The sequence below is a fragment of the Scaptodrosophila lebanonensis genome, unplaced genomic scaffold (assembly GCF_003285725.1).
Source record: "Scaptodrosophila lebanonensis strain 11010-0011.00,11010-0021.00 unplaced genomic scaffold, SlebRS2 tig00000001-arrow-pilon, whole genome shotgun sequence".
NCBI classification, from domain to species: Eukaryota; Metazoa; Arthropoda; class Insecta; order Diptera; family Drosophilidae; genus Scaptodrosophila; species Scaptodrosophila lebanonensis.
Genome location: NW_022060529.1, coordinates 19579039 through 19594025, shown reverse-complemented (window position 1 = coordinate 19594025; position 14987 = coordinate 19579039). Strand labels below are relative to the sequence as shown.

The window sequence follows — 14987 nt, the reverse complement described above, 5'->3', positions numbered from 1 at the left end:
TTTGAGCTCAAGTGCAGCCACTCGAACGCGACAAATGAAACACAAAAAACCACCAAATATACACGCACAAACACACACACACATATACATGTATATATATACAATCACAATGCCGTCATCTCTTTGCCTTTCAAGAGGGTGTGAAAAAGTGGGCACAAAAGCCGAATCGGTTGCCAGTTGCGCGCAAAAGTATGCTACGGAAAAGTTGCGAGCTGCGAATTTCTTTCATATTTTTGTGAAGTGTGCATTTTGTAAGGCTTTTAGCGAGTCGGACGCGTGCCGCCGGCTTTAAAAAAAATTGGCAAGTGCGGCTTAATTAGTGCTATATTAGGGTGGCACACACCATCCATTAACTCTTATATAATGGGGGGTGAGGGCACGTAACGTCAAATTCGAAAAATACTTAATTGAAAAAGTTTGCAAAAATCAGAAACATGCATTTCACAAAACTAGTTTACTAATTAAACTGTTGCTAATGCTTCTCCCTTCTCACATTTTTCCTCTCCCTATTATTTTCAGGAATGCCAGTTTCAGTTCAAAAATCGCCGTTGGAATTGCAGCACAACCGAGGATAACACCGTGTTTGGTCCCATGACGGGCTTGGGTAAGTTTTTCCTCTCAAATTCGTAGCAAAATAAACACTATGCGCATGTGTTATGTATGTGTAAAAGGGTGGCATTTATGTTTTTGTGGCTGCCGAATTATCTCTGACAGCAATCCAAATGCGCCCGTTGGCGGCAGCCACTAAGCGCGCGGTAGAGAAACGCAAACGGCAACAAAACTGCTGTGGGGTATATTTTGACAAACAAACAAAATTAACTTAATCGATTTTAATAAGGGCGCTGTAGTTACGCCAACTAATACAGGCTAGAGCGAAAATTCGTTGCTTAATTAAATGATGATGAATAATATTTCCTGTCTGCAAAGTTTTGCTTGTTTGTACAATAATCAGTGGATATATAGTAGTATCTGTGCGGGTGTGTGCCTTTCTGCCTGTGCGTTCTTTTGTCCAGGGAATACACGCACCTGCACACACACACACACACACACACACACACGCAGCAGGCAGGAAGGCAGGCAGCCAGGCAGCTTAACAGGCAGACAAAGCAACATGCTGCAATCTAATTGAAAACTTCAAATATTTCATTGTTGCTTATCTGTTGTCTTAATCTACGCCACACGGCATCCCATTAACCCCTTCCTCCCAGCCCGGCACAAAACTTGTGGCAACAATTTTCTCAAGTTTTCCCTTTGGTAGAGTTTTCTTTAGTTTACCTTTTTGGCTGGTGCAATTTCTTCGGCTTTGTTGCCGCCTCTCGTTGCCGAAAATTGATTCAACGCTATTAAAATCTTGTCCGATGAACATTTATTTATGTCTTCACCAATGCCCGGCCACGCTCTCAGCTGGGCAGCTACCTCGATGGTCAAGGTGGGGCATTTAAATTAATTAAAAGCCGTTTATTGCTGCTGCTGCGCACACAGCTCCCAGCAAATTGGAAATCTTACAAAGCTCCTGTGTCCGCACGTTGCTTCTTTGCTCGACATCTGACAAAAGTTGTAACAGATGCGTTTGGATTGGTTGGTTCATCGGCTGGACTATAAATTGCATTACAAGACTTCGACATTCATATATGTACATATATTGTGTATGTGCGTGTGTGTGAGAGGCAGTAAAAGTTTTAATTGACATGCACTTTGTTTACAGAAAGAAGTCAGCCACTGCTATAACTGTACGGCTTTTGCTTCTGGCGCAAGACAAAATTCGATGCTATCGAAAGTATCCTAATGATGTAATATTTTCTTACAAGGAGTGCACACAAACACAAACTTATCCTTTCTCTGATTTAGGAGACCAAGTTTTATTATTCTAAGTCTTATGAAAACTTTTCGAGCTTCGACAGACGGACATGGTTTCTGGTCATGGTGATCAAGAATACTCTCGTATATATAGAATAACTTGTGGGGTCTGCCAAAACTCCATCTGTTGCGTTTTACAAAAACAGAACGATTTAATAAAACCATTTTGCCTTCGGATGCAGAGTGGAATATGTAGCTTGAAGTGATCTCAACAAATAACACAATCGCCACTAATGGTAAATTAAAAACAGCTTCCAAGATCATTCATCTATAGAAACAAGGAAATTATTAAAACTCGTTCGCCAGCATGAGAAATTTTTCCGTTTTTTTGCAAGAATTTACTTTACAGGACGAATAAATCTTTTATGTTTAAAACATTGTGTACCTTTAAAATGAAATTGTTAAATATAGATTTTCATAGTAATATAAGTTATTAATTGCCTTACCTCGTGAAGAGTGAAAAATTGTTAATATACTTGTAGTTTGCGGCCCATAACCATGGAGGAATATAATGTTTGATCCTAAAACGTATTACCTCGTATGTAGCTCTTTTTTTTTGTCACCAGCATTTTTTTAACTGGAATGAAACTCTAATGTGTAATAAATGAAAACTGTATTTGTTTTTCTGATGAAAAAAACGGAATTTGCCTAAAGTTACAGAATGTTTAGTATAATGAGATAAAGCTAGATTTCTACTGAAAAGCGAAGTGTTGTCTAAAAATTGGCTCAAAGGTTAGCTCGAAGATCTAATTTTGTTGGAGGCGAGAGACTAAGAATTCTTTGAACGTACTTCCTTTTAAATTCAACTTGCATTCTACATTTAAATAATTCCTTACACTTTTACTCAGCAACGTTTTGAATTCGATTTTTGTATTATTACAAAAAACGAAGTTATTTTTGTAAATAGTTCTCAATTAAATAGTTGTTGAAACTAAAATAAATATACAGTTCCTTCATGATTTTTTGTTGTACATATAAATAGATTTCAGTCTGAACAGTGATTCCTAACGCAAATGCATTTTGGAAAGCAGTGGAAAATGGCAAATGGAAATAGCTGCAAGTATCTGAGTTGTTCAATAAGCAATTATCAAACCTTGTCATCAATCTTAATGTGTTTTGGAACTAAATTGGAAAACCAAATTATATGACTAAAGAGCGTAAAAATTGGGCGTAATCGATCTATTACGGCTTATCAAACAAACGATCTATGCCGGACGAATGCAAAATCCCTTTACTTAGCAGGGGAAAAACAATTTTTCTTGCTTCCTGACACATCAAAGCGGCAACAGCAATGGCAGCGGCTGCCATGTTAGCCATGTCAGCCATGTCGGCGGCGAGCACAGCTGACGACATAATCAACTCAAGCGACTGATAAAGATGAAAAGCGAGAGCAGGGTTGCGAATGCGGCTGAGAGAGAGAGAGAGGGAAAACTGGCTGACAGGACCGATTACCGCGATTTGTTATGCAAAATCCATCAAAAATACAAACAGAAAATCCATATTGAAGTGGAAAAGCGCAAAAAGTACAACAAAAAAGGTCAGCACTTCGCGACGCTGACGTTGACGTTGACGGACCTCGACAAACAAGCTGCGCCAGGCAGCGGGAGTCATGAGTCCGGAAGCTAACATGGTAGCTAATGCGAATGCTCGTTTCGGGTCCCATTCCCAAACTCAGTGCGTGGCAAAAACTGCAAAATTTGGAATCTTTTCATATTTCGCCTGCCTAATCATGTGAGAAACACTTTTGGAACGCAGCCAACTTTTGGCCGATTGGGGACCCCATAATCACAGTTTAAGGCAAAATAAAAATATTTAAAAAAAATAATACATATGCGAGTAAATATAAAGACGATGTACACCGTTTACAAGCTGACAGCTTGGATGATTGAATGCCTAGCAGAAGTAAGCAAAAAGAAAAAAAAAAGAAAAAAAATGAAAATAAAAAACAGCAGAGCAGAGCAGTGAGGCAAAGTCAAGTCTATTTGAGCGACACAAAGGAGCGACGACGACGGCGACGGCAACGACAACAAGCGCAGATTGCTTGCATAGATTAACATGTAAGGATATCGTTTACCAGCAGCGGCAACGGCAGCAGGATGACAAACAGCAGCAGCAGCAGAGGCAGTAATCAGTCGTGGGTAAGGAAAGGCAAGCGAGGCGAACGGGGAGTCGACAACCCAGAGCCAGAGAATTGTTTGCATGTGGAAACACAGCTGCGCCGAAACTGGCTCGAAGTAGACGCATTTACGCAAAAAGCAAATAACTCGAAGCTTGTATGTGGGGGCGTGGGTTTTCGTTTGTTATGCTTAGCGGGGTGGTGGCTTGGAGAGGATTGGTTATGGGCCAGACAAAACGGCCACGAGCAGAGGAGCGCCCGTTTCATATGCTAATGGTGAGCGAGGCATGTAATTATCATTTTTATTTCAATGTCTGCTACAGTGCTTATCGTATTTCAATTACAGTTATGTGGCCACACACACACAGACACACACACATGCAGAGACACGCACACCGAACACCAAACACACAAAAACCCCGTTTCCAGGCATCGTAAAGGATCGATTTCAGTTTCACTTTCATTTAAACGAAATCCGGAGTTTAAACAATGCCACGAGAAAGGACAAAAAGCAGAAATGAATTAAGCTAAATATTTGCATTTAGAAACAAAAACAAATACATACCTCTCTGTCTGCTGTATCCGCACCCGCCGAACAAAATCCATGCGAAGGCACAAAGCAAATCCACAAAAAGCAATAACAAAATAAAATGAAGATACTGAACGATAACGGCACATTTTAATGGCAGTACACATATTTGTGTGTGTGTGTGTGTGTGTGTGTGTGTGTGTGTGTGAGTGTGGGTAGATATAAAGCCACACAAAAGGGAAACGGAAGTCATGTTTGCATTACCTGTTTAAACAACAAAAGCAACAATGGCGCCGCATGCTCTTTAATTGTCAGTCAGTCCTCTCCACTCGTAGCTTATCGCTGCCATGCACTCTTTCCGCTGCAATTCAACGAAAGAGAATTGCAGGTGATAGTCGTCGGAATGGGCTGTCCGTTTTTCGCAAATAGATCCTTTTATGCTCATTTCAAAAAATAACGCTTTATTAAATACTTGTAGTTATTTGACGTGCCTTTCTGCTCTCTCGATGTGATCCGATACGATGAAGACAAAGGAAGAGCAGGGTTCGCCCAACTTCGACGAAAACGAATCAAAATAAATGCCACAACTAGTCTCTGCCAATTCAAGGACTCCAACTCCGGCACAGAAGTAATCCTTAGAATAGAAAATTTATTCAATTATCATCTGTTCAGCCTTCTTCTTCGTTTCAAAGACTAATGGCCGAGCCATTAATTATTTATTTTATTTATTTTCTAGCGCTGTTTCTTTGAATAGTGCATCAACAATAAGTAGAAGTGCTTATATTTTATTTTCTGTTTTAAATCTAAATTCAACACCTTTATGGTCCATTTTCTATTATATACTTGTATTGTACATAAACTTGAGGAACTATGCCCCCCCGAACGACACCGTTGGGAGTGGGAACTGGTTACAGTAATTAAAACCGCAATTAGAGTTAAAGAGTTATTCCACTGCTCATAAGTGCGAGGCTGTTGAGGGAGACAAAGGTGTTCGGTCAAAGTTTCCGCACCTTATCCATTCGCATCCCTTTATAGCCGTCGTTGACTGCAGCAGAAGCCCGCATTATCCTTTTCATGTGTTTGTCATTGTTATGCTCCCGTTTGCGGTTAGTAGCCACAAAACTTTCCTGAAACTCAACTGGACTACTTTCTGTGACTGTCCGAGCTCTGCACTCTCTGATGCTGCCACATGCTTGTTATGCAATGAGCCAGGATTGTGGTTGGACGAGCTACGCAATTTTATTTAGTGCTCTAAAACCGCAGAATTTCGTTAACGTTTACTGCAGATTTTGCGACAGACCGAGCGACAGACCGAGCGACAGATAGGGAGACTTACAATGAGCCCGCATCTACTCGGATCCATAGGTCGGATAGGGCATCCGCTCCTGGGCTGAGAGGTCCATCAATTAGTCAATTTATGTGCACAATTTCCTAGCTCCAAGCCATTTTCTACATAAACATGGGCAACAATAAGAACAAACAACGATAAGTTACACACATTCCATCGACCGGGCTGAAGGATGGAGCAGGACTCTGTTTACAAGCAAACCCAATTGAAGCAAGGGATGGCGCGCACATATTTTAAATCATGATATGCGTTATTTTTGTTATTATTAAAAAACACGCACACACACACACACAAAAACATGACATATGAGACGCGGTCGATGACGACGACGGCGTCGTCGCCCACCACCCTACGCTTCGTCCTTTTCGCCGTTGCCCTTTTTCTGCCCACATCCTTACATCCTTCACGTTTCCGTTGTTGCTGTTATGGGTGCGCATATAAATATTAGCATCGGGATCATAACTTCAAAACCGCAACAAATTGTTAAATTAGTGCGCGCGTTTATTACATTTTAGGGCTTAAGTGAGGTTAGGTCGTTGCCGCGCACACCCACCCCAAGGGGGTGGCGGTCTTGAATTGGGAGTGGGACCTCAAGGTGGACGTGGAGGTGGATGGTATGCGCAATAGCCAAAGCAAAAGCGCAGATAACTTACACAAAATGTTTGTTGTTGCCCTCTTGTGGGTCGCCGAGATTATTTGCATTTGGAGCAAGCGCTCGGGGTAGAGGGCGAAAAAACCACAACAACAAAGGTGTGTGCGCTGCATGGGTTCGACGGGCAGGAGCAGAACTGGTTGGACCTTAAATCTCAACCGCTTGCTTTTGTCGCTATTGTTGCGGTCCTTCTTGTGGCATGCAAAGAGCGTCGCGAACGCTCTAAATTTAACTCGCCGTATCTGCCGGCTGGCTATCAGGTGAAGCGTATGACAGTTCGGCTAATGCGGGCACGCTATATTATACAAGTATATGAGTCATATAGTTGGGGTTGCTCCTGTCCAATAGTGTTGTGTCCAGCGGTTCAGTTCAGTTTTGTGAACCAAATTCATTAAGGAATCTATTTCTTGGCACTTTGTCATGAATATAATTTTTCTTCGGTTAAAATCAAAATTAGTTGCTAATATATAGTTTTATTTTCAACTAGGGATGGTGTGGGATTTACTTATTAATACTTAATAGTGTTGTGTCCAGCAGTCCCGTTCACTTTTGTGGACCAAATTCATTAAGCAATCAATTTCTTGGGACTTTGTCATGAATGTATGGTAAGAAAAGAAATAGTTGCCAATATATAGTCTTATGCTCAATCAAATTTAAGTGGGATTTCCTTTTTTTGAGGCGTATTAAAAATAAAAAAAATATAAATTTCTTGACTTGCATGTCTAAGCTCATCTTAAAAGTTGAACTGCATCATTTAATATAATTTTTAATTCCAATATTTATTTAAAATCTTTTATCGTATTTCAACAGTTACTGAAATTTTCTTGAGAAACTCATTCTTTAAATCAAATATTTGATTTCTAGGCGATATTTATATTTATTAATTTATTCTATTTCAGTTTTCAATAAATATATAAATAATAAAAAATATTTTAATTGGCTGAAATAAGTTAAGAAATTCAAAAAATATTAAGTGCTATAAATTATTTGAAAATGCTCCTTCATATAGATAATTTTCATAGACTGCACATGAATGCAAAATAACTAGAATGGATCTGACTCTTTCCTAAGTAGTTCAATTGGCCATGTCTAGCTCTTAAATAACTTTGTAACACAATATAAGCACGAAAATAAAGCAAATAGTAAATTTGGATGTTGCATATTGTTCTCCACAATATCAAAGGAGTCATAGTTATTTCTAGAAGATCGATTATTTGTCAAAAGTTCCAATTCAAGTTTTAAACAAAATTTGTCAATTATCAGTCAAAAATGTGTGAACTGAGAATAAAAGAATGGAAAAATTATTATTTTCGTTCATAACTAGGAGAAAACTGAGCGACCAACTAACGTAATAACAAAATTAAATTTATGTTGGACATTCTTTAAATTAGTCATCCTATTACATATTATCTTTAACTGCAATTCTGAACCAACTATAGATTTGACCAAACAGTTGAGCTTAAAAGAAAATAAACAAAAACCAAACATTTTAATTTTGTGTGAGACAAAAAATGTATGTTCAATTGTTTTTAAAAGAACTTCGTAAGTCCCTTTGTCATTTCTGTATAAACATACATCATAATTGGTATTGGCTTTCGAAGCTTATATGGAACCAGTTCATTGATTAGAAGAACTGAGAAAAACACAACACTAGTTGTCACGTATTTGAAGTAGCGCCGCGTTCATCCGATATGTGAACACAGGCCCAGGTACAATGGTTTGCAATGTGGCAAAGGTTTTCGTCATCCGCACCGACGCGTCGCGACGCGCCCCAAATCATAAGCCCCCGAACACATCCCCTAAGCACTGTTTGAGTTGCTTTACTTTGTCTTTGTCTTCGGCTTCTGTCTCAGTTAATATGCATTTTATTATTTAATGAAACATTTTGTGTGCCACTTGCACCATTGGGGCCCCACCACGACCCCGACCCCGATCCAAACCCAAACCCCGACCTCGACTGCGTCCCCATCCTCGTGCCCCTCCCCGCATCGTCGCTTCCACACCATGTGCGTTTATGTGAACTCCACGGGGATCGGAGCTATCGTTTTGATTTTATCTCTTCGTACTAATGGTTATGTTTATGCGGCATTCGAGTTGCCGCTTCTCCTGCCGCGGTCGACAAGCCAGCTTTTGTGTCTTTCTGTATTTGTTTGTCGGAGCGGCAGGTTTAGAAGGTCGGGCGGAGGTGGGGGCGGGGGCGTTTCCGAGGCACGGCATGGAAGGGGCGTCTGAATAATTAATTTGTAATGTGCCGTGGCTAAATGAATGGCGGCGTTGGCGGAGGCAGTGGCAGTGGCGACGGCTGCTCGACGTCTCCCCAATCCGTGCCCAACTCAAAAGGTGTATTAAAGTTTCAAACTCGTTCAGCACCATTTTGTCAGACTGTTTGTGTATCCTCGCATCCATATCCATTCGGCCCATTACCATTGGCGACGTCAGCTTGCCGGCATTTCCAATTTTGGCATTGCCAGCTCGGCTCCTGTTACGAATGCCACGAATTTCTGGTCCTTGTGTTGGTCCTGGCCCTGGTTGACTGGCTTTTTGTGTTTTGCGCCGCGTAAGTGATGCAGAAATGAGCGAAAGTTGTAAAAAGCTTAAATCAAGCGTAAAAATAACACACTACTCTGCCAAAAAGTTTACGGGCTATGCTCCCGACTCTCCCTCAGCCGCCCACACCTCTGGACCGCCCACTCATAATGAAATTAATTAAATGGCGCGTGTAGTTTAAATAGACACTTAAAATGTAAGAGCTTCACAGAGTGAGCATTAATTTTTAAATGAATTTTAATATGGAACTATGGATTGTCTGATATATATCCAGAGCTCTTCTTCTTCTTCTTGTTGTTGTTGCAAGAGCGTTGGGAACTTTGTTGCTGGTGATTCTTTATGCAACGATAAAAGCTTTTATGAGATTGGGCATAAAAGTGCGGCCCATCGCCACCAACTCCGCAACCACCGAAGACTCGACCGGGGGGAGGAAGTGAGTGCAAAGTGCTCCATGCATATTTTGTCAGGAAAGCGAATGGATTGGCCCCGCACTGAGTGTAAAGTGGATGTGGGTTGGAGTTTAGTGCCCATTGGTAGACAGCTTGGCCAAATGTTTCAGTAATTCCGTATAATTTGAGAAGGCATTAATTTTATTTCACAGCTCTGGCCATTAGCTAGAGCCGAAATGTATACAAACAGATTTTCTCAAGGCATTAAATTCTAGGGCGAGGATTACCTTGCACAGATTGTCATTGAAATAGTAGTGACAAGTGGGCTTAGTAATTGTACTAATTTAGCGTGCTTTTACGATATATTTCAATAATAGATAATCAGCTCATAAGCTAATGGGAAATCTCCACTCGACACCTAACGTCTTTAGTAAGCTATAAAGTGTTTCAAGAGGCAGTTGGTATTATTTATTTATTTATTTATGTCAACAAACATTGACTGTCGACATAGGAAATATATAAAAATTATGAAAGGCATCTTGTATAAACTAGAAAAGCCTAAGAAGGAGAAATCTAATCAAATTACAATAATATCTAATTAACCCCTCCGACGCGGTGGGGGAATATTATTTGCCCTTCGGCTAGCTTGGCCATTATGGATATATGTAAACTTTTTTGTTGTTTTTCAAGAATACTGTATCGTCATAGCCTCGAAATATTGTCTATGCCACGAGAATAACAATTAGCACATTTCTTTTCAGTTTCTCGATATTGGATTTATTGGATTTGTTTTATGTCGACAAGCAATATAGTTGACGTATAGGAAATTGAACTAAAAATAATAGAGTCCTTCAGTGTGTCTTACACTAAAACTTCATTGCTTCAAGGCCACTATCTGGCTACTATCCACTACTACATACTATCTAATCTTTAATTAGAAAGTATTTTTAACATATTTTTCAACTAAGTTAAGGAGAACACCCACTTCCTAAAAAATAAAGAAGTACTTTAAACATAAACTATTAATTATCTGATATGGTCGGTCGCGATACAGATAAAAGTGTTTGCAGATAACAAACCGAATTATAAAAGAAGCCTCGGCAAAAGGTTCCAACGCAATAGCTCGTTAATTGAATGAGAAGTGATTGACAACCATTCCCCCTTCTTGGGGTAGAAACTTACACACCAAAAATAACATTTTGACGCGTTGGGGGAAATTTTTAGCCAACATTTTTCATTTTTTGTGATAGACAGGGTGTTGGGGCGAACTATTCTGATTGTTCTGTTCTCCCTGCCTTTAGTAGCTTCCACATACATGTTTTGTCGTGAAACCTAATCATCCCAGGTTAGTTATTCCAACTAAATTGTTTTGGGGGAAGATTTCAATAAGTAATTTAAAATAAATATTTAGCAGTTATTAGTTATTATCTTAATAACTCAACTGTTACCTGTCACGATATTATTTCTAAATATTTATTAAGTTATTTTGTGACCCAATTCGAATCTTGCGTGAGTTTTATGACGCTACTTAGTAGGTCCTGATGACATGGACTGAGGCATCCAACAATTCATTAATTACCCAGCTTTTAATCGATATTGTTCAGCGTTTATTTAAGTTCACTTAGATATATAAAAAGAACTGTACTCTTACTTGAAGCGAATACACAATTGCGTTGGGTTGGGTTTTTTTTCCTGCAACACAACTTAAAATGTTTTTCATGTGCAAAGGTATGTTAAAACGAATTTTAATGAGACAAATAAATTGATGAGGACTTACATTTTGTGAAAATACATTTATAATGAACTTTTTCACTAATTAACACAGTTAAATAGGCGATTGTGATCGGTTGCTGTTACAGAAGTTCCTACTTCCCGCCACGAATGTCATCGCACTTCATTCTGTTGTAAGTTGATTAAAACATGCATTATATATGTATATATGTACATAAGTACTTATGTAGATATACGTACATATATACATGCCCACAAGTATTAAAGCCCTCGGCTGACAACTGTTGTCAGCATCACCGCCTGCTGTGCCTTTTAGTCTCCTGTCAATGTAATTAAAATAGATCCTTTTTGAATGTTACGAGAGTGTCTCTGTATTGAGCAGCGTTTGTGCAACTTGCCACATCTGTTGCCAGCTTCTGGCTTTTCGAACACTTTAACACCTCCATGCCACATGCTCTTTCGCGCCACGTGCTCGGACCTCTGGCATTTGTGAGTGCGTGAGTGCGTCTGCCTGTGTATTCGTTCATTCATTAATTATTTTAATAATGTTCAATTAATAAAGTCAAAAGCTGTCATTTGAACACCTGCAGCATTTATCTCACGCGTCATGACCACACTTGCCCCATCTCCCATCGACTCAGACATGGTGTCTTGTCAAATACGCCCACGACACAGACAGTGCTGCGACGCTATCGGCAGAGTGGGCGTATGGGCGTGTGGGGGCGTGGGGGAGGGGGGTGTCTATCATTTAGCGACATTGACAGCACGCTTTGGAAATTGTGTAATATTGGCCAGACTCGGGGAGACTGGGAGCAGTGGGCGTGGGCTGGGATTTTGGCTGCCTTTTCCTCTGCCTGCTGCCCGCTGCCCGTTGGCCGTTGGCTCCCTTGGCTGTCAAACGTCAATTCAATTTGCGAAAAAACAACAAGCAGAAAAGAGAGGCGACCGGAAAAAGTACATAATACACGACGATGACGACGACGACGACGACGACTGAACAAGAACAAACATGCTGCTGGAATCTATTGCCAATTGAAGCGTGTGCCAAAGTGAATGGACAGCTTCAACTGCCAAGTGACCCATGCTTGGTAGCACTTACGATTTCCTCCTTGTTGTTATTGTTGCTGTTGTTGTTGTTGTTCTTTTTGTCTCTTTGTCTCTTTTTGTTCGCATTGTCCGCCTCTTTTTGGCTGTCACGCCATTTGCCGCCGTAAGCGTTTAAGTGGCCAGAAGAGCAATAACAACAGCAGCGAAAGTGGCGCTATTTCGCATCCAGAGGAACTCTTTGCCAGCCATCCACCAGACCGCTCTTGCACCTGCTGGGGAAGATAAAACAAATGTTGACGCTTGATCACAAAAATGCAGGAAGCAGGATTCGTCAGCTGACACACTTCTGGCATCTGCTGTCTGCTGTCTGCTTCTGACCTAAGACTCAGCTGACTGAGTGGCAGCGCCAGGAGCCAGGAGCATGTCCTTGTGCTCGTTGTGCATTCGCCAGCATAATGCTATTGATTTTGACTTTCGTCAAATTGCGGTTGAATAAATTTTAATGAAAACTTTTGCTCTTTTAAGCCGATTACACGCGAGTATGAGCAACATAATGAGCTTTCGGGTGGGATGTTAGGGGCGCAGTGCCACAAACTACTGAACGAATGAATGAATAAATGAATGAATGAATGTCTGCCTGCTCCACTCACTGACTGACTCAGTGACTGAGCAAATGTTTTCTTTGTACGTGCATTAATATGCCAGCCAGTCTACCAAAACTTTTGTTGCTGTGCGCCCTCGGGGTTGGACTTAAACGAAGTTGGTCCGGATGGCTCACTAATGGCTGCTCACTCTGCTGCGAATACATAGCGAATGGCGCAATAATAACATTCTGGTAATGAAATTTTATATGAAATTGCTTTTGCATAACTTAGCTTTGAATCTTGAGCATAATTTGTTTGTTTTTTTTTTTTTTTTCAGTGCATAAATTGCAATAAATAGCACAACATAATCGCATCAAAAGATTTGCTGCCATTCAAGAAAAATGGCTTGGTGTAGCTGCCCATGTCTTTGTTTCTTTATTGCAGTGGAATGCATTCCATGGGGGGTTAGGCTAAGTGTTATGCCAAACATCAATTGAGATACAATATAGTTAATTTGAAGACACTTTTAATTATCTAATGGAAACTAAACAATGTGGGTTCAACCGATTCATGTAACCGATTCTGCCATCTTCCAAGTGGTTTCAAAGCTGTTAAAAGGAAGAGCAGGAAGGAACAGCTTTATAGACAATTATTAAAAATATATAATATAATAAAAAGCTTAAGCGAAGTACTAGTTCTTCCCAGTAACCGCCAATGATTGTGTTTTGTTAGGATATTTTTATTTAAAACTTGTTGAATGATCTTATATGATAAGGGACATTGATTCCAATTAAACAGAATATATGTTGAGAAATGCTGCTACCAAATTGGAATGCAAAACAGATCAGAGGATTATGGTTTACAAGTTTTTAGTGCCCTTGCGGACTTATAAATTAAATTCATTCGATTTTTTATACTCTGTACATGAAATGTACAGAAGTATATTAGGTTTGCGGGAGCTGAAAAATGTAACAGACAGAAGGAGGCGTGGCAGACCCCACAAAGTATATATATTCTTAATCAGCATGACGAGACGAGTCGATCTAGCCCTGTCTGTCTGTCTGTCCGTCTGTCCGTCCGTATGAACACCTGGATCTCAGAGACTATAAGAGATAGAGACACCAAATTTTGCACAAAGATGCGTTATGTGTGTATTCTATACGAGTTTGTTTTATTTTTTTGATTTTATTATTATTATTATTAACAGTTCGGCTGCAATGTAAAATGTACAGGCGAACAAATATTTAGCTATAGCTACGAGGCCTTAAGCTAGCATTAAATAACAGTTAAGGATATTTAAATTTGTTACATATAAATATATAGGACGGGGCTTAACTTATTGTATGTACAAATTATGTTATAGGGCCTTAAGGGTATTGCTATTGTTGAGGTATCGGATTATCGTTTCTATATTAAGGGGATTGAGATCAAAAAGGGATTGGACGGGGCTTATTGTGGGGAATAGAGAATTTCGTATAGGTTGTAAATGTGGGCATTCCGCCAGGATATGTTGAATGGTTATACGCTGGTTGGTGCACATAGGGCACAGGGGCGCTATGTGAGGACGATTAAAAAGGTAACTATGAGTGAGGTTGGTGTGGCCCAATCTTAAACGAATAATTTTCGAGAAAGTGGAGCGAGGAATTGAAAGCTTGGATTGATTTCGACCGTAGTCGTATATTGTATTCGCTTTTGTGTTGTTGGAATTGTAGTATGAGTTCGTTTGATGAAAAAGAGATATTTGTTCGGATTTGAAATGTTTTTTTATATGTTTTAGGATATCTGTGATATTAAAGTTATTGTGAAATGTGAGTGGGAGGAGAAAAGCGTCTTTGGCAGTCTTATCTGCATCTTCGTTGCCTTTTATCCCGCAGTGTCCAGGAATCCATATTAGTTTTAATTTTTTAATGTTTTTTAATAGTAATTGTCTTATGGCAGATGGGTAATATGAAGTATTGGTGGAATTGGAGATGGCGTTTATTGCTGAAAGGGAGTCAGTACAGATAGCTGTAGGATGAGGAGAGAGTTGCGATAAAAGTGTTGCTTTGTGGATGGCAATAATTTCGGCTGTATAGATGGAACTGTAGTAAGGTAATAGGTTTTGCTGGTGAGAATCATTAGCTACTATGCTAAAAGAAGCTGCACCGTTCATTTTGGAGCCGTCGGTATAAATGAATGAGTAAGATG

The 14987-nt window shown here is 39.9% G+C and overlaps 1 protein-coding gene across 1 annotated transcript in view; it reads left to right on the top strand.

The window, feature by feature from the left end:
• Nucleotides 1-14987, top strand: part of LOC115630811 (protein Wnt-5) — a 59148-nt gene that overhangs the window by 18625 nt on the left and 25536 nt on the right. The window contains exon 4 of the mRNA XM_030527487.1: nt 520-604. Coding sequence (XP_030383347.1) covers nt 520-604 — 85 coding nt within the window. The remainder of the gene's footprint in view (nt 1-519; nt 605-14987) is intronic.